Source organism: Mchenga conophoros, linkage group LG3, assembly GCF_057382185.1.
Source record: "Mchenga conophoros isolate Kocher_MC1m ecotype Shallow Benthic linkage group LG3, M_conophoros_male_GT1.1, whole genome shotgun sequence".
Classification (NCBI taxonomy): Eukaryota; Metazoa; Chordata; class Actinopteri; order Cichliformes; family Cichlidae; genus Mchenga; species Mchenga conophoros.
In genome coordinates this window covers 60089397-60103439 of record NC_140528.1, presented here as the reverse complement: position 1 = coordinate 60103439, position 14043 = coordinate 60089397, and the positions used below count along the sequence as shown (strand labels likewise).

General features: G+C 41.8%; 2 protein-coding genes across 3 annotated transcripts; both read right to left on the bottom strand.

The window, feature by feature from the left end:
* Positions 1-30: 30 nt before the first annotated feature.
* mrpl48 (mitochondrial ribosomal protein L48) lies at positions 31-2784 on the bottom strand. The gene is made up of 8 exons (XM_085265235.1): positions 2624-2784; positions 2234-2292; positions 1965-1996; positions 1790-1875; positions 1358-1527; positions 661-763; positions 452-541; positions 31-277 (listed from the first exon to the last, which is right to left on the bottom strand). Exons 1-8 carry the CDS (start codon positions 2642-2644, stop codon positions 200-202), a joined length of 639 nt encoding a protein of 212 aa, XP_085121361.1. The 5' UTR covers positions 2645-2784; the 3' UTR covers positions 31-199.
* A 1522-nt stretch (positions 2785-4306) lies between these two features.
* LOC146579810 (E3 ubiquitin/ISG15 ligase TRIM25) lies at positions 4307-13282 on the bottom strand. Of its 2 annotated transcripts, none has more exons than XM_085265199.1 (8): positions 12934-13282; positions 11173-12020; positions 10883-10991; positions 10148-10243; positions 6916-7149; positions 6591-6613; positions 5709-5857; positions 4307-5566 (listed from the first exon to the last, which is right to left on the bottom strand). In XM_085265199.1, exons 2-8 carry the CDS (start codon positions 11814-11816, stop codon positions 5280-5282), a joined length of 1542 nt encoding a protein of 513 aa, XP_085121325.1. In that variant the 5' UTR covers positions 11817-12020; positions 12934-13282; the 3' UTR covers positions 4307-5279. The 2 variants fall into 2 exon arrangements, with proteins under 2 accessions (XP_085121325.1, XP_085121335.1); XM_085265209.1 differs by having other exon boundaries at positions 11173-12017.
* Positions 13283-14043: the final 761 nt, after the last annotated feature.

Genomic DNA, 14043 nt, shown 5'->3' with positions numbered 1-14043 from the left:
AGAAGAACCAGAAAAATAAATATGAAAATATTTTAAGGTGGAAAAATGAGTGTGGTTTTATTTCCCAAAGGTCACAAAATGAGACTAATGTGCACAGTTTTTTTTCCATTTCAGATAATCCATTTATACAGGATGCTACTGAGGAATGATGGGTAATAAATTAGATCAAACTGATACTTGTACATAATGAGGTGGAAAGTTATTGGTTCATCTGAGCGATGAGCCCCTCCAGCTCTGGACGCGCCTTGAACCGTGCTTGGAAATCAGCTTCGGTGTGCTGAGAGGTTCAGAGGGAGAGAAGTGGATTAGTTTTAAAAATTATGATATGACCAAAAACTACGCATGCATATTGCCTTTAAGAGTAAGATGGAGTCTGGTTGGTTATAGTGAGCATTTCTAATGTTCTCCAACAGTTATGGACTAAAAGATGAACATGCAACAGCTTACTCACCTCCGTCACAGAGAGCTGAACTCCCTCTGGTTGATTCTTTAAGAGGACGTCCATGAAGACGGGACACAGCGCGGCGTTCAGAGTGCTCAGCTGGACAAAAAGTAATAACACCGTTAACAGTTAGGTCTTTAAAACCTCTCAGTACACCTGCAGCACCTGCAGTTTGAGCACAAACAAAACCCCAAAAAACACAACAAGCCAGGTCTTACCTGAACGACTCGGTGGTGAGTCTTGAGGACAGCATCGACGTACGTCTTGGTGCCTTGCTCCTGCATCAGCATGACCTCTGTGCTCTTTCTTGGTAAAGCATAGCTGTACGTGGGAAGCATTAAAGAGCATTAAAGCTTAAGTCTACTACAAAGAAAAACAAAACAACTCACTGTAATATATTTGGCAGATGCAGAGGAACTCTGCTGCCATCTAGTGACCAAAGTCTGCTATATCAAGGTTTAAAACTTGATCATCTACCATCCTTACTGTTGCTTTGATAGTTTAACTGTGTCAGTCCCTTCATGTGAAACGCATATCTAAATAATTTTTATTCCATCCTTTACAGGGAAAAACAACTTCTACAAACCTGCAGTTCATCCTAACTATGCTTCTATCGGCTGAGTGAATTGTTAATTACCCACACATAAGAGAGAAGACGGGGGACCTTTGATACCCGGTCTACCAATCAAATAAACCAAATCATATTTAATGTTGTTCATATATGGAAAAGAATAAAAACAGTTTAACTTCAAACATCTAATCTTAATGAACAGGGGGCAGTTATAGCAGAAAATGGAAATGTTCCTATTGAACTTGACATGGTTTGCATCTCAGCTCCTTAAGTGACTCAGTTAAATGTTACCTGCTGACCTGCAGTGATCAGAAACCTCAGACCTGCCATCCAAACATCCTCACCTGTCAGCTACTTTGATGCCAAGCCGGTTGCAGAAGTTATGGATGTACTGGGAGTAATGTTCCACGACAGTCATGTCATATCCTGACACGTTCACATTCAGAGTGCCGTACGCTGTATCTGTCGCAGACATGATCCGTTTCATCTGGTGCTTGTCCTTCTTTTTCCTCGGCTACAAGCAACAAAACAGCAAAGGGCCAGACAGTGTCTTCAGTTAACTCTATCCTGCAAACAATTTAAAATTCACTCTGGGAACCACAAGTAAGCCAGCAGTCTGACACTGAAGAGTTCTGTGAGGACACTCTGGTGGTATGAGGTCTTTAAGATGAAATGGGCGTGATTATTCAAAACTGTGTGTGTGAGGAGAATGTTTTTATTTTCAATTCTGGATTTAGCAGGTAGTCAATCAATATATTCTCCACTTGGAGTCTTACCGCTTGCTTAGGTAACAGATATTTCCACCTCCCAATGCCGTGGGTTGGCATGCCCTTGTACTGTCGTTCATTTACAGAGTGTGTGCCTAAGAAGAGAACAAACAACACTTTAAATATTCTGCAGCACCACGAGCAGTTTGCATTGAGTTTGCATACACAGGACACAAATACTTACACCAAACAGGATGCTGGATGGACGGTGCAGCCCTTTAAAGATTACAGAACACAGATTAATCATAAATAGTATCAGAAGGAGAGAAATCATCTCACCGCGATGTGTTTAGAAACATAAAACAAATTCTACGGTCTAACAATTGAGACTTGTTGTAAATGTCTGTGCTTCAGTCTGTTTTAAAAACTGACAAATTTAACCTAATTGCTTAATTAAATTAAACATATAATGTCTACAACTGGGACAACCGAAAAAGCAAGGCAAAGACTTACCGGCAAGGTGTCAGCGCTTTATTCAGCAGGAGCGCCTGCTGTGCGACAGACGCCTGCACCTGGAGACAACATCACCTGTCAAATCCACTATTTATCACACTCATTTAAATTTAACAGTGTATCCCGGCAATTATGAAGCACAGCAGTATTTGGATATCCTCCTTCAGTATAACCATAAACACCCATTGCGGTCTTCCTCTTTTCCTCCTTGCCTGGCAGCTCCATCTACAACATCCTCTGTTTTTCCAGTTACCTCTACAGGAGCCAGAAAAGACAACGACACAAACACGGGGCTGGCTGACAGGAAGCTAACTTAGCTCCAGCACAGCTGTGACCTCTGTGAAGTCAGCAAACCTGTAGCAGAGAAAAAACAAATAAGCGGGACGTCACCTTCCGGAAGACAGGATTCATCACTGCGCCTCTCTCTGTCGATATTTAATGTCAGATATGCTCAGACGAAACTCCTCACAGAACTGCATCTGCTTAGGATGAATAACATGCAATAACACACGCACTGGTGCAGACGCCGGAAGTCCGTGCTGTTTTTTGTCCGTCGGTTAAACACGGGAGTACAACCGTTCCGGGTGTCGTGGCAAAACGTGATTACAGATGTTTCTGTGTGTTCTGTTTTTTTAATGCCTAATATAGTTCCTTATATTGGTAAATAACCTGTAGACAACATGATTTACAAAGCGGCTATATGTAGAATAAAGAATTGGCCTGTTTTAAAAGTATAAACTAAGACCACTGCACTACTTTCAAGCACTTCAACTCGTACTCGTCTTGATGTTGTTTTTTTATATTCTATATATTCTTCTTGATATTTATTCAGCTGTCTTAATTGCTTGTTTGTCCAAAACGTTTATTTTCTTTGAAGATATAATGATACAATAAATGTTTTATTTTAGTGGATATTTTGTTGACTCCATAAGGGATTTTCACATTCTTCCCATTCTGGACATCTTGCCCCTCTTTTACACCCTCATGATGTAAAGTTTTCTAGATCTGGCACTGCTGCTCTGTCCTCTGCATTAAAATGCACTCCCTTGGGGCAGTTAAAATGTATTTGTATTTGTAGAACTGTGATTCATGCTAATACAATCCATGCTTCCCTCTTGGCTCCACCTCTCGTGAAGAAGAGACTTTTGATGTCAGTGACACTTTCACCCAGATAAATATGGATATGCAAAAGTCACTTTGTGACAGGAATTTTCTTTCTGGCTCAGAATGAGCTTGACATGTTATAGGCCAATAATACACAACAGTTTAAATACTAGAGCAGGTGGTTGCTTCTCCTCTACAGTGTAGTGAAATATATTGGCGCCCCATGACTTGCGTGGTTGAACAGGCTACTCCTGTACTGAAAGCTGTCTCTAAACTATCCCACTTAAAGGCCTAAACTAAGATTTTATTATTATTAGTCTGCAGTGATGGACCGATGAGGTCAGGCTGGGGTGTCTGTGGACTATGTTTGCATATGATGTTGCGACGTGTAGTGAGAGCAGGTGGAAGAGAGAGAGCAATGGAGACTGAATTTAAATACCTATGGCCAACCAAAGCAACAGACAGTTAACAAAGAGGTGAACAAGACAGTGCAGGCAGGGAAGAGTGGGTGGAGAAGAGTATCTGAGTGAAAGAATAGCAGCTAGACTGAAAGGGAAGGTTTACAAGATGTTAGATGTGCGGTTTGGAGATGGCGACTGAGCTGGAGATGCTAAGATTTTCACTGGGAGTGACCAGAAAGGACAAGAATAGTAATGTGGATTTTGGAGGGACAGCTAAAGATGTTTAAGGTGGTGCTGCCAGGCAAAAAGGAAGAGCACAGATGAGGTTCATGGATTTAATGGAGGAGTACAAACAGAAGGTTGGTGTGACAGAAAAGGAGGATGCTAGGGATATGTGACATTTGTTTTATTTTCTTTCTTGCCCATTTTCCTGTGTTTAAAGTCTTCAGCCTGTTAGCTTTAAATGTCCTAATCAAACTGCAGTAATGCGTTTCCTGTACACAAAGCAAAAATATAAACTCTTACGTCACATTTCTCCAGCAACATAAACAACACCGTGACAACCGTGCACATTCACCAGGCTTTTTATTATCATTTTTAATTTTTACAATTCCTGAAGTTTGGCCCCTCAAATAATTTTATCAAAATGGAAATCAGCTGTCGACATTCAAAGGTTTCAGGTGTACCACAGCATTAACAGTAGTAAAGTGCGAAAGTACACATCACCTAAAACTGGTATTTTAAGAAGAATGTATGAACTGTGCATAGGAACAATTATTTTTGTTTTTACATGTTTGTAAATGCATTAACTGCTTTTAAAGCACAAAAAGCAAAACGTCATTCTGCAGTAAACTTCTGTTAGCACATTTCTTTAAACATCATGCCAAGCAGACAAACATCTCCTAAAGTATGCATGCACACACACTCTCACTCACAACCTTTTCTCTTTGGCTTACAATGCTGAAACAATCACAAGCTCATACACAGGTTCTGTTCCAGCAGATTTCTCAGAGCCTTCAGCAGAAGTTCTGATCGAAGGGCTTTCTTTGGAGCTATTGTTGTATCAAACGTTTTGCAGAAAGTTCTTCAATCAAGCTAGAGCAAATCTAGCTAACAAGGTGAAAGAGTAAATTCTCACTTTCTAAAAAATCTTTTTGGCAAAGTGCTCGAAAATCTGGTGTCACAGACGTGCAAAGGTTTCCCAAACTGAGCCGTTATACATTCACATTCATGTACAGCGAATGATTCTAAAGGAAAGCACCTGAATTAGGTTTGCCAGTGTGCGACACATGTTTAGGGTGAGAGTCACTTCAGCACATTCTCAGCCCTTGATTTGTTTCAAGTCCAGCTGAACTGGAGGCTTTCACTGCCCAGCATGTGTCTGAATGCTGTGTGAGGGTTAGAGGCAAATTGTGGGGCTTCTTGAGTCTTAATCTTCACATTCTGCGAACATGAAGACGAGCGATTTGTCATGTGACTGTGCACTCGTCCACAGTCGAGGATCGACTTCAAAGTGCTTCATTAGGTGGAAAATAATGCTATTAAACTCCTCTTTCTTCGTCATCCTCTTCCTCATCCCCATCCTCTTCTTCTTCCTCTTCAAAATCCTCCTCCTCCTCCTCCTCCTCCTCCGGGCTGTAATCATCATCATCATGCGGTCCCACCCCATCTTCCTCCTCATCGTCTTCCTCCTCCTCCCCCTCACTTCTCATTTCCTCTTCGCTGCTGTCATCTAGGTCATCTTCATCTTCATCGTCCTCCTCCTCGTCCTCCTCCGGAGCCTCTTCCTCATTCTCGTCCTGCTCCTCCTCAGGATCAGAAATGTAGCCTGATGGAGAAAATGAAACAGAAGTTTGAGCAGAGCTGAAACAGCACAAATCGTTACGCTGCCAGATGTTTTCGGGTTAGAGGCTTGTGAAGCCGTTTCAGACACAGTGACGAGTGTCAGCAAATGACTGAATATTTCTTACACAGGGAATTGATAGCATCGCTAATGTGAGGCCGGAGCTCCTCTTCCAGAAATTTTCTCATTTCCTCTTCCATCGTCATTCCCACACCCTCCGTCTCCATGTCGACATACTCTGGGTAAAACATGTTTTTCCTTAGCTGCCTGCGGTAACTAAAGTGCACAAAGACAAAAGAAGTGACAGTTTGCTTCCTTCATCCATGTATACACGTCTTAAATCGCTAATTGTTTGCAACCATGCTGACACATAACTAAGCACTTCGGTCAGTCTATAATAATCAGTTTAAGTAAAACTACAATATGTACTGGTAAAAACTCCTTAAATATCATGCTTCTAATGGTTTTTCGTGATATACACACACACAGCAGCCACTTTGTTAGGTACACCTGTTGAATTGCTGAATGAAAATATCTAATTAGCCAATCACATGGCAGCAACATACATGTCACAAAGGTTGAATCATCTCAATCTGGTTTCTTGAACATGACAGTGAGTTCACTGTCCTCCAACAATCTCCACAGTCAGCAGATCTCAATCTAATAGAGCAATGTTGGGACGTGGTGGAACCGGAGATTCACATCATGCATGTAAAGCCGGCAAATCTGCAGCCACTGTGTGATACAGTCATGTCAACATGGACCAAAATCTCTCAAACATTTCAAGCAACCTGTTCAAGTCGCTCTGTAGTTAAGAACCTGGCACCAATGAGATGTATTCAAAAAAAGTGGCTGCTGAGTGTTTATTTTTTCCTCCCCACAAAAAAATAAGCTAACAGATAATTTCAGCTGTGAGAAATATTAGGATGTTTAAACTTTATTTTGTCTGTATGATGTGAGAATAAAGCAAAGATGAACTGAGAAATTAAAAAAAAAAAAAAAAACTTACTATTTTCCTTTTGTCCTGTATGCCTGAAAAAAAACAAAACAGACATCAACACAAATAAATCAATTATTAAAACAAATCTATGCGTATCTCCACACACAGATTGTACTTTGGTGGGCAGCCCTGGAATATAAACCATCACATTTACATCATCCTAGCAGGATAGTCTGAGAGTTTGATGACAGCATTCTGTTGGTATTTTTACAGCTTTTAACTTCAGCAGGATAAACTTTCTTTTGGATCAGTTCAATAATGTCACAAGAAAATGTTCCGTGCTTTAAGAGTAAAATCGCGGCCGCAGTTTGACAGTGACGCGTTAGAGTCTCACCTCGATGAAGCGGAAAGGGTCGCTCTCGAGCATGAGACCTTCGATGCCGCAGCGGACTTCCTGTAAGCGCGCCTGGTCCTTGGTGATCTTGATGATGTTCATCTGAATGGTCGGGCTGTTGATGTCACAGTGAGCGCGTGCACAGTCTCGCAATCTGCCGATGAAGCTCTGCACTTTGGTCTTCATCTCGTCTCCCAGTCGGTTCAAGCACAGCTCGGTGTCGTCCATAAACTTCTAACGAGGGAAGCGACGGAAAGAAGAAAAAGTCAATCAGCTGGACGATGGTGCAAAAGTGCAAGAATTTAATTTACTCAACATGAATAAGTGATGTGTAAACGGTCTAGTGCTTTACACATTCACCTAACCTAACCAGATGAGACCGTCCCCTTTGGGGTTGCGTCGGGAAGGTATGGAAGCTCATTTCTGCCACAGATTTTTTTTTCCAGGATCTGTAAATCCAAATTTTGTGTTACAATGTTAAAATTTCAAATTAATAACTCAAAAGTTTTATTTAGGCATCTTGAAATTTAGAGTTACTCAAGCCTGAGTCAGAGCATTGCCTGACTTTGTTTTTTTGAAGCAGAAACAAGTGCCCATAGCAAAGGCATCCTGGGTACTAAAAATAAATCAATCAGCAAGCCTAAGTGATTAAGGGAGCAGAAGAAAAGAAACAAAAACCCCTCCTTATTATACTCCTTACCATATTAAGCTTATTTATAATTATAATTTTTATATTTTTTTAAACCCATTCAAGTTCTCAACTTTGGCCATATTACTTCTTTTTTAGGATTCAAATTTTGTGTTAGTAAATTGTTAAACAGTGGTGGTGCTGGGCTATGCGCTTTGCCTGACTGCTGATGGGAAAGGTGGAGCTGGTTGATTCAGAGCGCTGTATCAGGTGAGGCAAGAGGCACACCTGTAGCAGAAGGGGAAGTCATACAAGGAGGACGTACACAGTGAGAAGGACTTTTAAAAAGCGCGTGCCCTGAGCGCCCTGTTTACAAAGCTGAACAAGCTGTTCTATGCAGAGGAGAACTGACAGTGGCTGAACCTCTTGCCACAGTACTGTACAGTTGTGGTTATACAGTCATCATGGGCATGGATGTTGAAAAAGTCTCCAGATTGCTCTCCATGGTGCTGAAAAGGTTCCCCTCCCCAATCACTGCATGGAATATACAAAACACTAAAACAAATGAAACTGCAAACTTCAAACTTCAAAGTGGTTTTCATGAACATCCTGTGAGCTGTAACGGTTTCTTCTGTTTAGAGGTCTCTGGCTCCATTTAACTCTAAAGTAACGTGCAGCAGAGCTTCGTAGAACATGATGACCCAGCACCTCTACAGGCGTCAATCTGCACCTTCAGAGGCCTGGGTGGACTTTATCTAGTTTTGGGATGACTGAGGCCTTACATTCATAAAACTTTGGTGTGGTTTAGACTAGAGATGGCACGATACCACTTTTTTTTTTTTATGTCCGATACCAATATCATAAATTTGGATATCTGCAGATACCGATATGAAGCCGATAGTGTTTTTTAATCAATAGAACTGGGGTTTTTTTGGTTTTTTTTATATCTTGCTGCATTTTGTATAAGTTCATACTGAAGTTTAAAACAAAAACACTAAAGCTATTGTGTTATACCTGTATGCAAAAAATACACTGCACCCAAATTATTTCATAGTTGAGCAAAAACTGATCAATCTAATAAACTTAAACCTACACCATCCTCCCTATTCTGGTATTTTACAGAGTACTTAGCGGAAATATTAAGCAACCTAACTAATAGGGTTCTAAAACTCCCAGCAAAACAAACAAAACAAAAAAAGGGAACCACCCTCCACCTCATGAGGCTTAATTGACGTAATCAACTTTAATTTGATGCAGGGTGGGAAAGGGAAAAAAAAAAAAAAAAAAAAAATGCACAGAAATCAATTATTTTTCCACAATTAAATAGATTAAACATTTTTCTTTAACAGATGGTACCTTTCCAAAGGAAAAAAGTACTATAGCTTACTAGGGTATATTAGACTTAACAGTCACTATATACAGTAATGGACTTCTATACATTTTACATCAGATTAAAACTTTGGGTGTAAGATTCAAATAATTATTTATTAAAAGCTAGACATTTAAAATGACAATAAGAAAGAAAAGTATGTCTTTGTGCCCCCTTTTCCCTGTTCATACCCTATCGGCCCCCCTGGCTAAACTTTGCTAGATCCGCCCCTGCACAGTTACCAGCGTCAGCTACGTAGAAAAAGATCCTGGTGTAGAAAGTAATATTAAATAAATTCTAACAACAGCTTATCAAACTTAAACGTGCTGCTGTTGTTCAGCCGCTGGTTTCCTCTTTCTGGCGCGAAGTGGGCGAAAAACAAACAAGAGACGGGAGTCACGACAGAAAAGCTGATCAGCTGATCACTGATCAGTTTCATGATTGAAGTAGCAGCAGGAGAGGGAGGGGGAGAGAAGAGGCAGTCGCTCCATATATCAGTTGTTAAGCTTAACGCGGGAATGCTTTACAAACATTAAGAGATGAACTTACACACTTGCTTTACTTCTCTGGGATAACTTCCTCGGAGATGAAATGCCGGTTTGGTAGCGAGGCTCCAAAAACACACAGCCGCTCTATCACATGACGCATACTGCTCCGACGTGCTACGGTTATGAGCAGAGTTACGCCGTGTTGCAAGTTTTGTGAGGTGCTTTTTTGATATTTAATGGATCGGATAACATTTTTTTATTTCTCTCCGATATCTGATCCAGTAATTTAGGTCAGTATCAGACCGATGCCGATACGAATATCGGATCAGTCCATCTCTAGTTTAGGCTAAAGGAAAAGGTGCTGTGTTAGCCTTATCTGAATAAATAAGGAGCTTTGGAAAAACTGTACCTGTGTCCTGATACCACACAGCCCTCACTAATAATTATTCCAGCCACCAGCGCGATCATCCCTGCTTTCCTCAGGAATGAGCTTTACAGAAGTCTCTTAAAGGCTTCATCTAGAACTAGAAGTAGTACTGGCACATGCTTATGCTGAGTCAGTATTTATGTTTAGGTACAGGCCTCCCAGAACTGGGATTGAAAAGACAAAAGTGCAAAATAATAGTAGTTTAAAAAAAAAACAAAAACAAAAACAAAAAAAAAAAAAAAACCCAGGACAAATGGTAACATACTAAAAAAAAAAAATGTATCAGTTATGTTTAGATAGTGAAATGTGAGGCCTCTTACTTTACTGTGCCGCTCCTTCTCCTTCTGCTCCTGGAATTTTTTCTCAGCCATGCTGTACTTCCTTTCTATCCTGTACAGCTGCTTGTCCAGCACCCCCTGGCAAACAAGAGCAGCCGAGTAAGTTTAAAGCGAATGAAGGCACAAAACGGTTTCACGTTTAACATGAAGGGACTCCAAGATTGAGTGTAAAATAAGAAGTGCGTCCTGTCAATATGTTGTTGTTGCTGTTGGTGGTGTGTGAGACTGGGAGCTGCAAAGCTACAGCCAAGCAGTGTTGAAACAGCTGAGGGCATAAAGTATACGCTGGACAGCGCTAAAATGTGGACGGGTCTGCTGTGGTTCTTTCATTCAGCTTAAACAATTAAATAAAATTCTCAGCTGCCACTCATAGGACATTTTGTCTTTTTCAGACCATTCCTACAAATCCTACAGACAGTTCTGTGGGAAAATCTCAGTTTCTGAAATACTCAGACAAGACCATGCGATGCCAACAACCATTCAAAATCACTTAAGTACCCTCTTCCTCATTCTGATGCTCAATTAGAATTTCAGCATTTCTACTTACCTAAATGAGTTAATGCCTGATTATGTTCACATTAACAAGCATTTGAACAGATGTATCTAATAGAGTGGCCAGTGCGTGTATATTCAGTGTTTAGCCATTAAAAAAACAAAACCTCTTTATCATCATAACATTACAGACTGGAGAAACTCTAATTTTGGTAAAGAGTGTACCTTTAAATCCTTCATTGTATTTTTCAGAGTCTTGATCGTGTGTCCTGAGTGTCCTCCCTCTATGGTACAGGCGTTGCACACACATATCTTGTCATCAATGCAGTAATATCTGGAGTAAGAATAACAGGGCTCAGATAAAAATGAACACTAAAAGCTGATCAACAGAGCAAATCAGTAAAGCCTGGGGGGGGGGGGCGGCGACATCCTCACTAGTAAATAAATAAATGTTTTACAGGCACTCAGCTACTCTTCATGAAAAAGTCAAAAGGCCATCTCCTCCTCCTCCCTACCTGTAGATCTCATCATGATCACGGCACTTCCTCTTCCAGAAGTCATTCATCGGCTCGGTGAGAGGATGCATGCGGAATGCCGGCAGTTCCAGATGTGGCTTTAAATGCTCTTGGCACATCGACACCTCGCATTTCAAGCAGGTCTTTACTGCAAACATCGAAGCGGCAGCAGCAGGAGCTGCTGCTCCCTCGCTATCACCCCCTTGTTGAGAAACAGAAGCAGCAGAAGAGCAGTCCACAGCAGCACTGGCAGCCGGTGCCTCGGCAGAGCCTGAAGGGCAGTAGTCACATGGCACAGCGATCCCATTCCTGCAAGGTTGTAGCACGAGAGAGGACGACGGCAGATCCCTTGATTTTAAAGCTGTGGGAGGCATGGCGCGAACCCTGCGCCTGTGACGGTAGTCATCGGCGATATTGGCAAGTTTAAAGTTTTTCTGAAATTTGGTGCTACACTGGTGGCTGTTACGGCATTCTGGACAGCGGAAGTGACTCCGCTCTGCCTGCCGCTTCAGGCGATCGAGGCAAGTCTTGCAGAAGTTGTGCCCGCAAGGAAGCAAGTGAGGGTCCCGGTACAAGTCCAAGCACACCGGACAGGTGAGCTCATCCTGAAGGACACTGGACTGCGGTGACTCAGCCGAGGCCATGTCACTGGATGTGAGGGCAGGGAAAATGAGCCGGAGACAGATGGACGTTTCCCAAAATAGGAAAAAGATGCAATGATGAGGGGGGGACAGACGTGGAAACAGAGGGTGAGGTGGTCGGGATAGGAGAGAGTAAAAGGAAAAGAAACAGGAGGAAAAAAGGACTCCACGCGTTTCCTAAAGTGTGGTTTAATTTTCTGCAGGCTGCTGAAAACAGAAGAAACAAGTTTAAGTTTATTGCTAATGAATGTCTTCAAATTGAATTCTGTCAAATTAATAGCTTAAAAACACAAAAATAAACATACAAGGCCTAGAGAAAAACAGTTTACTTGTTATGCTTTTCATAACAAATAAACCAGGCAAATGCAGTTTTTTGCAGCTGGTTTGCATAATTTCAATGTGCTGCCAGTCATTTACAGTCAGAAAAAAAGAAATCACGAGTATTAATTATTCTTTGAGACTCAAATGTCAAAATGTGCTAACTTTTCCTTTTCTCGTGATGGCAAACTTGAGCAGATCTGGCTTTCACTGATAAAACAACAACAACAACAACAACAACAACAACGCCAAAACAAACAAAGTTGAGCACTTCCACGGAGAGCAGGTGTTATAAACACTTGCAACGTTCTTAAATATTTATGTTATTGTTTTAAGTACGCTTGAGAGTGTCACGTGATCATTTTCGCTTCCTCCTAATTGTACATGCTGCATAATAAAGCCTGGAATTGAAAGTAAAACTTCCTGCTTGTCGAGACCACAGGGCAAAGTCACTTGTCCCGTCTTCCTCTGTTTATTGAACACGTTTAACAAAATCAGTCTGCTGTTTACATGACACACAAAAAAAAGTGCAGTTCCCAGTGGTCAGCACTGGTTTCCAGTGTCGCACCCGTCACACACACAGGCCTGGAAAGCTGCCATGAAAGCGTCCAGCCCTTGATTAAAACAGAGGGCCTTTAATGTGTCACGGATTTAAAAACCTGCGATCGCCTCTGTCCGTTAGTGTTAAACCGACAATTAGCTAACTTGGCTACACTAATCTCCCGCTCCCCGTCGAGATGCCGGGGAATAGGTTAAAAAACAAAACAAAAAACGGCACAAACAGACATTAAAGTCCCCTTACCTCGACAGAGTATCCAAGGTAGCTTTGTGAAGAGATGAAACGGTGATTTTTGCGGTTTGACAGCCTGTCAGTCGTGGCCGTGGTGCACCTGCCGTGGCTAACGTATTAACATTACCGCCCGTTAGCGCTGCCGCTTTTCCCCCCTTGTTCCCTCTGTGTCCGCACAGTCCAGGTTAGTCCGCGGGGAAATATTCCAGACAGCCGGCATTTAGATTCCCATCTGGAGTTTTCTGGATGTGACACAAAAGGACGAGTTGACACAAACCTGTGCGGAAGACAAACGGACAGCTGGCGGACTGAGACCGAGCAGGTTGATGCGGGGAAAATGCTGCCTTCACTGTGCCTGGGAAATCTGTATTTTATACGTACTGCGCGATTTGTTTGTGATTGCGCCGCTCGGGATCGCTGTTACATAGTGTGGGCTGTTGCAGAATGGTTGTTGAACCCTGTTATGAGTCATTCTATAATTAGAGGACAATTTAGGGTTCATGATCTTCTCTCATGTCTTTAAGAAAGACGATTAGCAAAATCATTTCAAAGATGTGGGACTGTCATGGCTGAGGCCGTGAAGACAGAAGGACTCAGAAGCGAAACTTACACAGACGCAAAAGTGAACGTGAAAACAAGCCTTTATTCTCTAAACATGGAATGCAACAACAATTAAACAATGAAAGCTGCAAGCAGTGTTGAGAGGGCGTGTTAAGCTACTCCCAACCAGGGGGGGATCTAGAGAAATTTTCTTAGAGTGGCATGAGGGTGGCAAAATCCAGGACACTATGCAATAAATTCAGTTTTAGCATTTATATTCAATGTTGACTGTAACTACGCTCAAACTGTTAATGCTATCTTATTTTAATAAACAACATTGTCATATGCAAAACAGGGGTGGCACTTGGGGTGGCAAAGGATCATTTTAGGGTGGCACTTGCCACTCCATGCCACTCTTCTAGATCTGCCCCTGCTCCCAACACCTACACCCAGCAAGTCCGATCTGGTGTCACACTGATAGATTTTATTTCTCTTCCCACTGGGTGGGACTCTAACCATTGATTACAAATATCAATCTTTCCAAACGTGTCACGCCTTTTGACGAAAGGTGGCTTGGGTCAT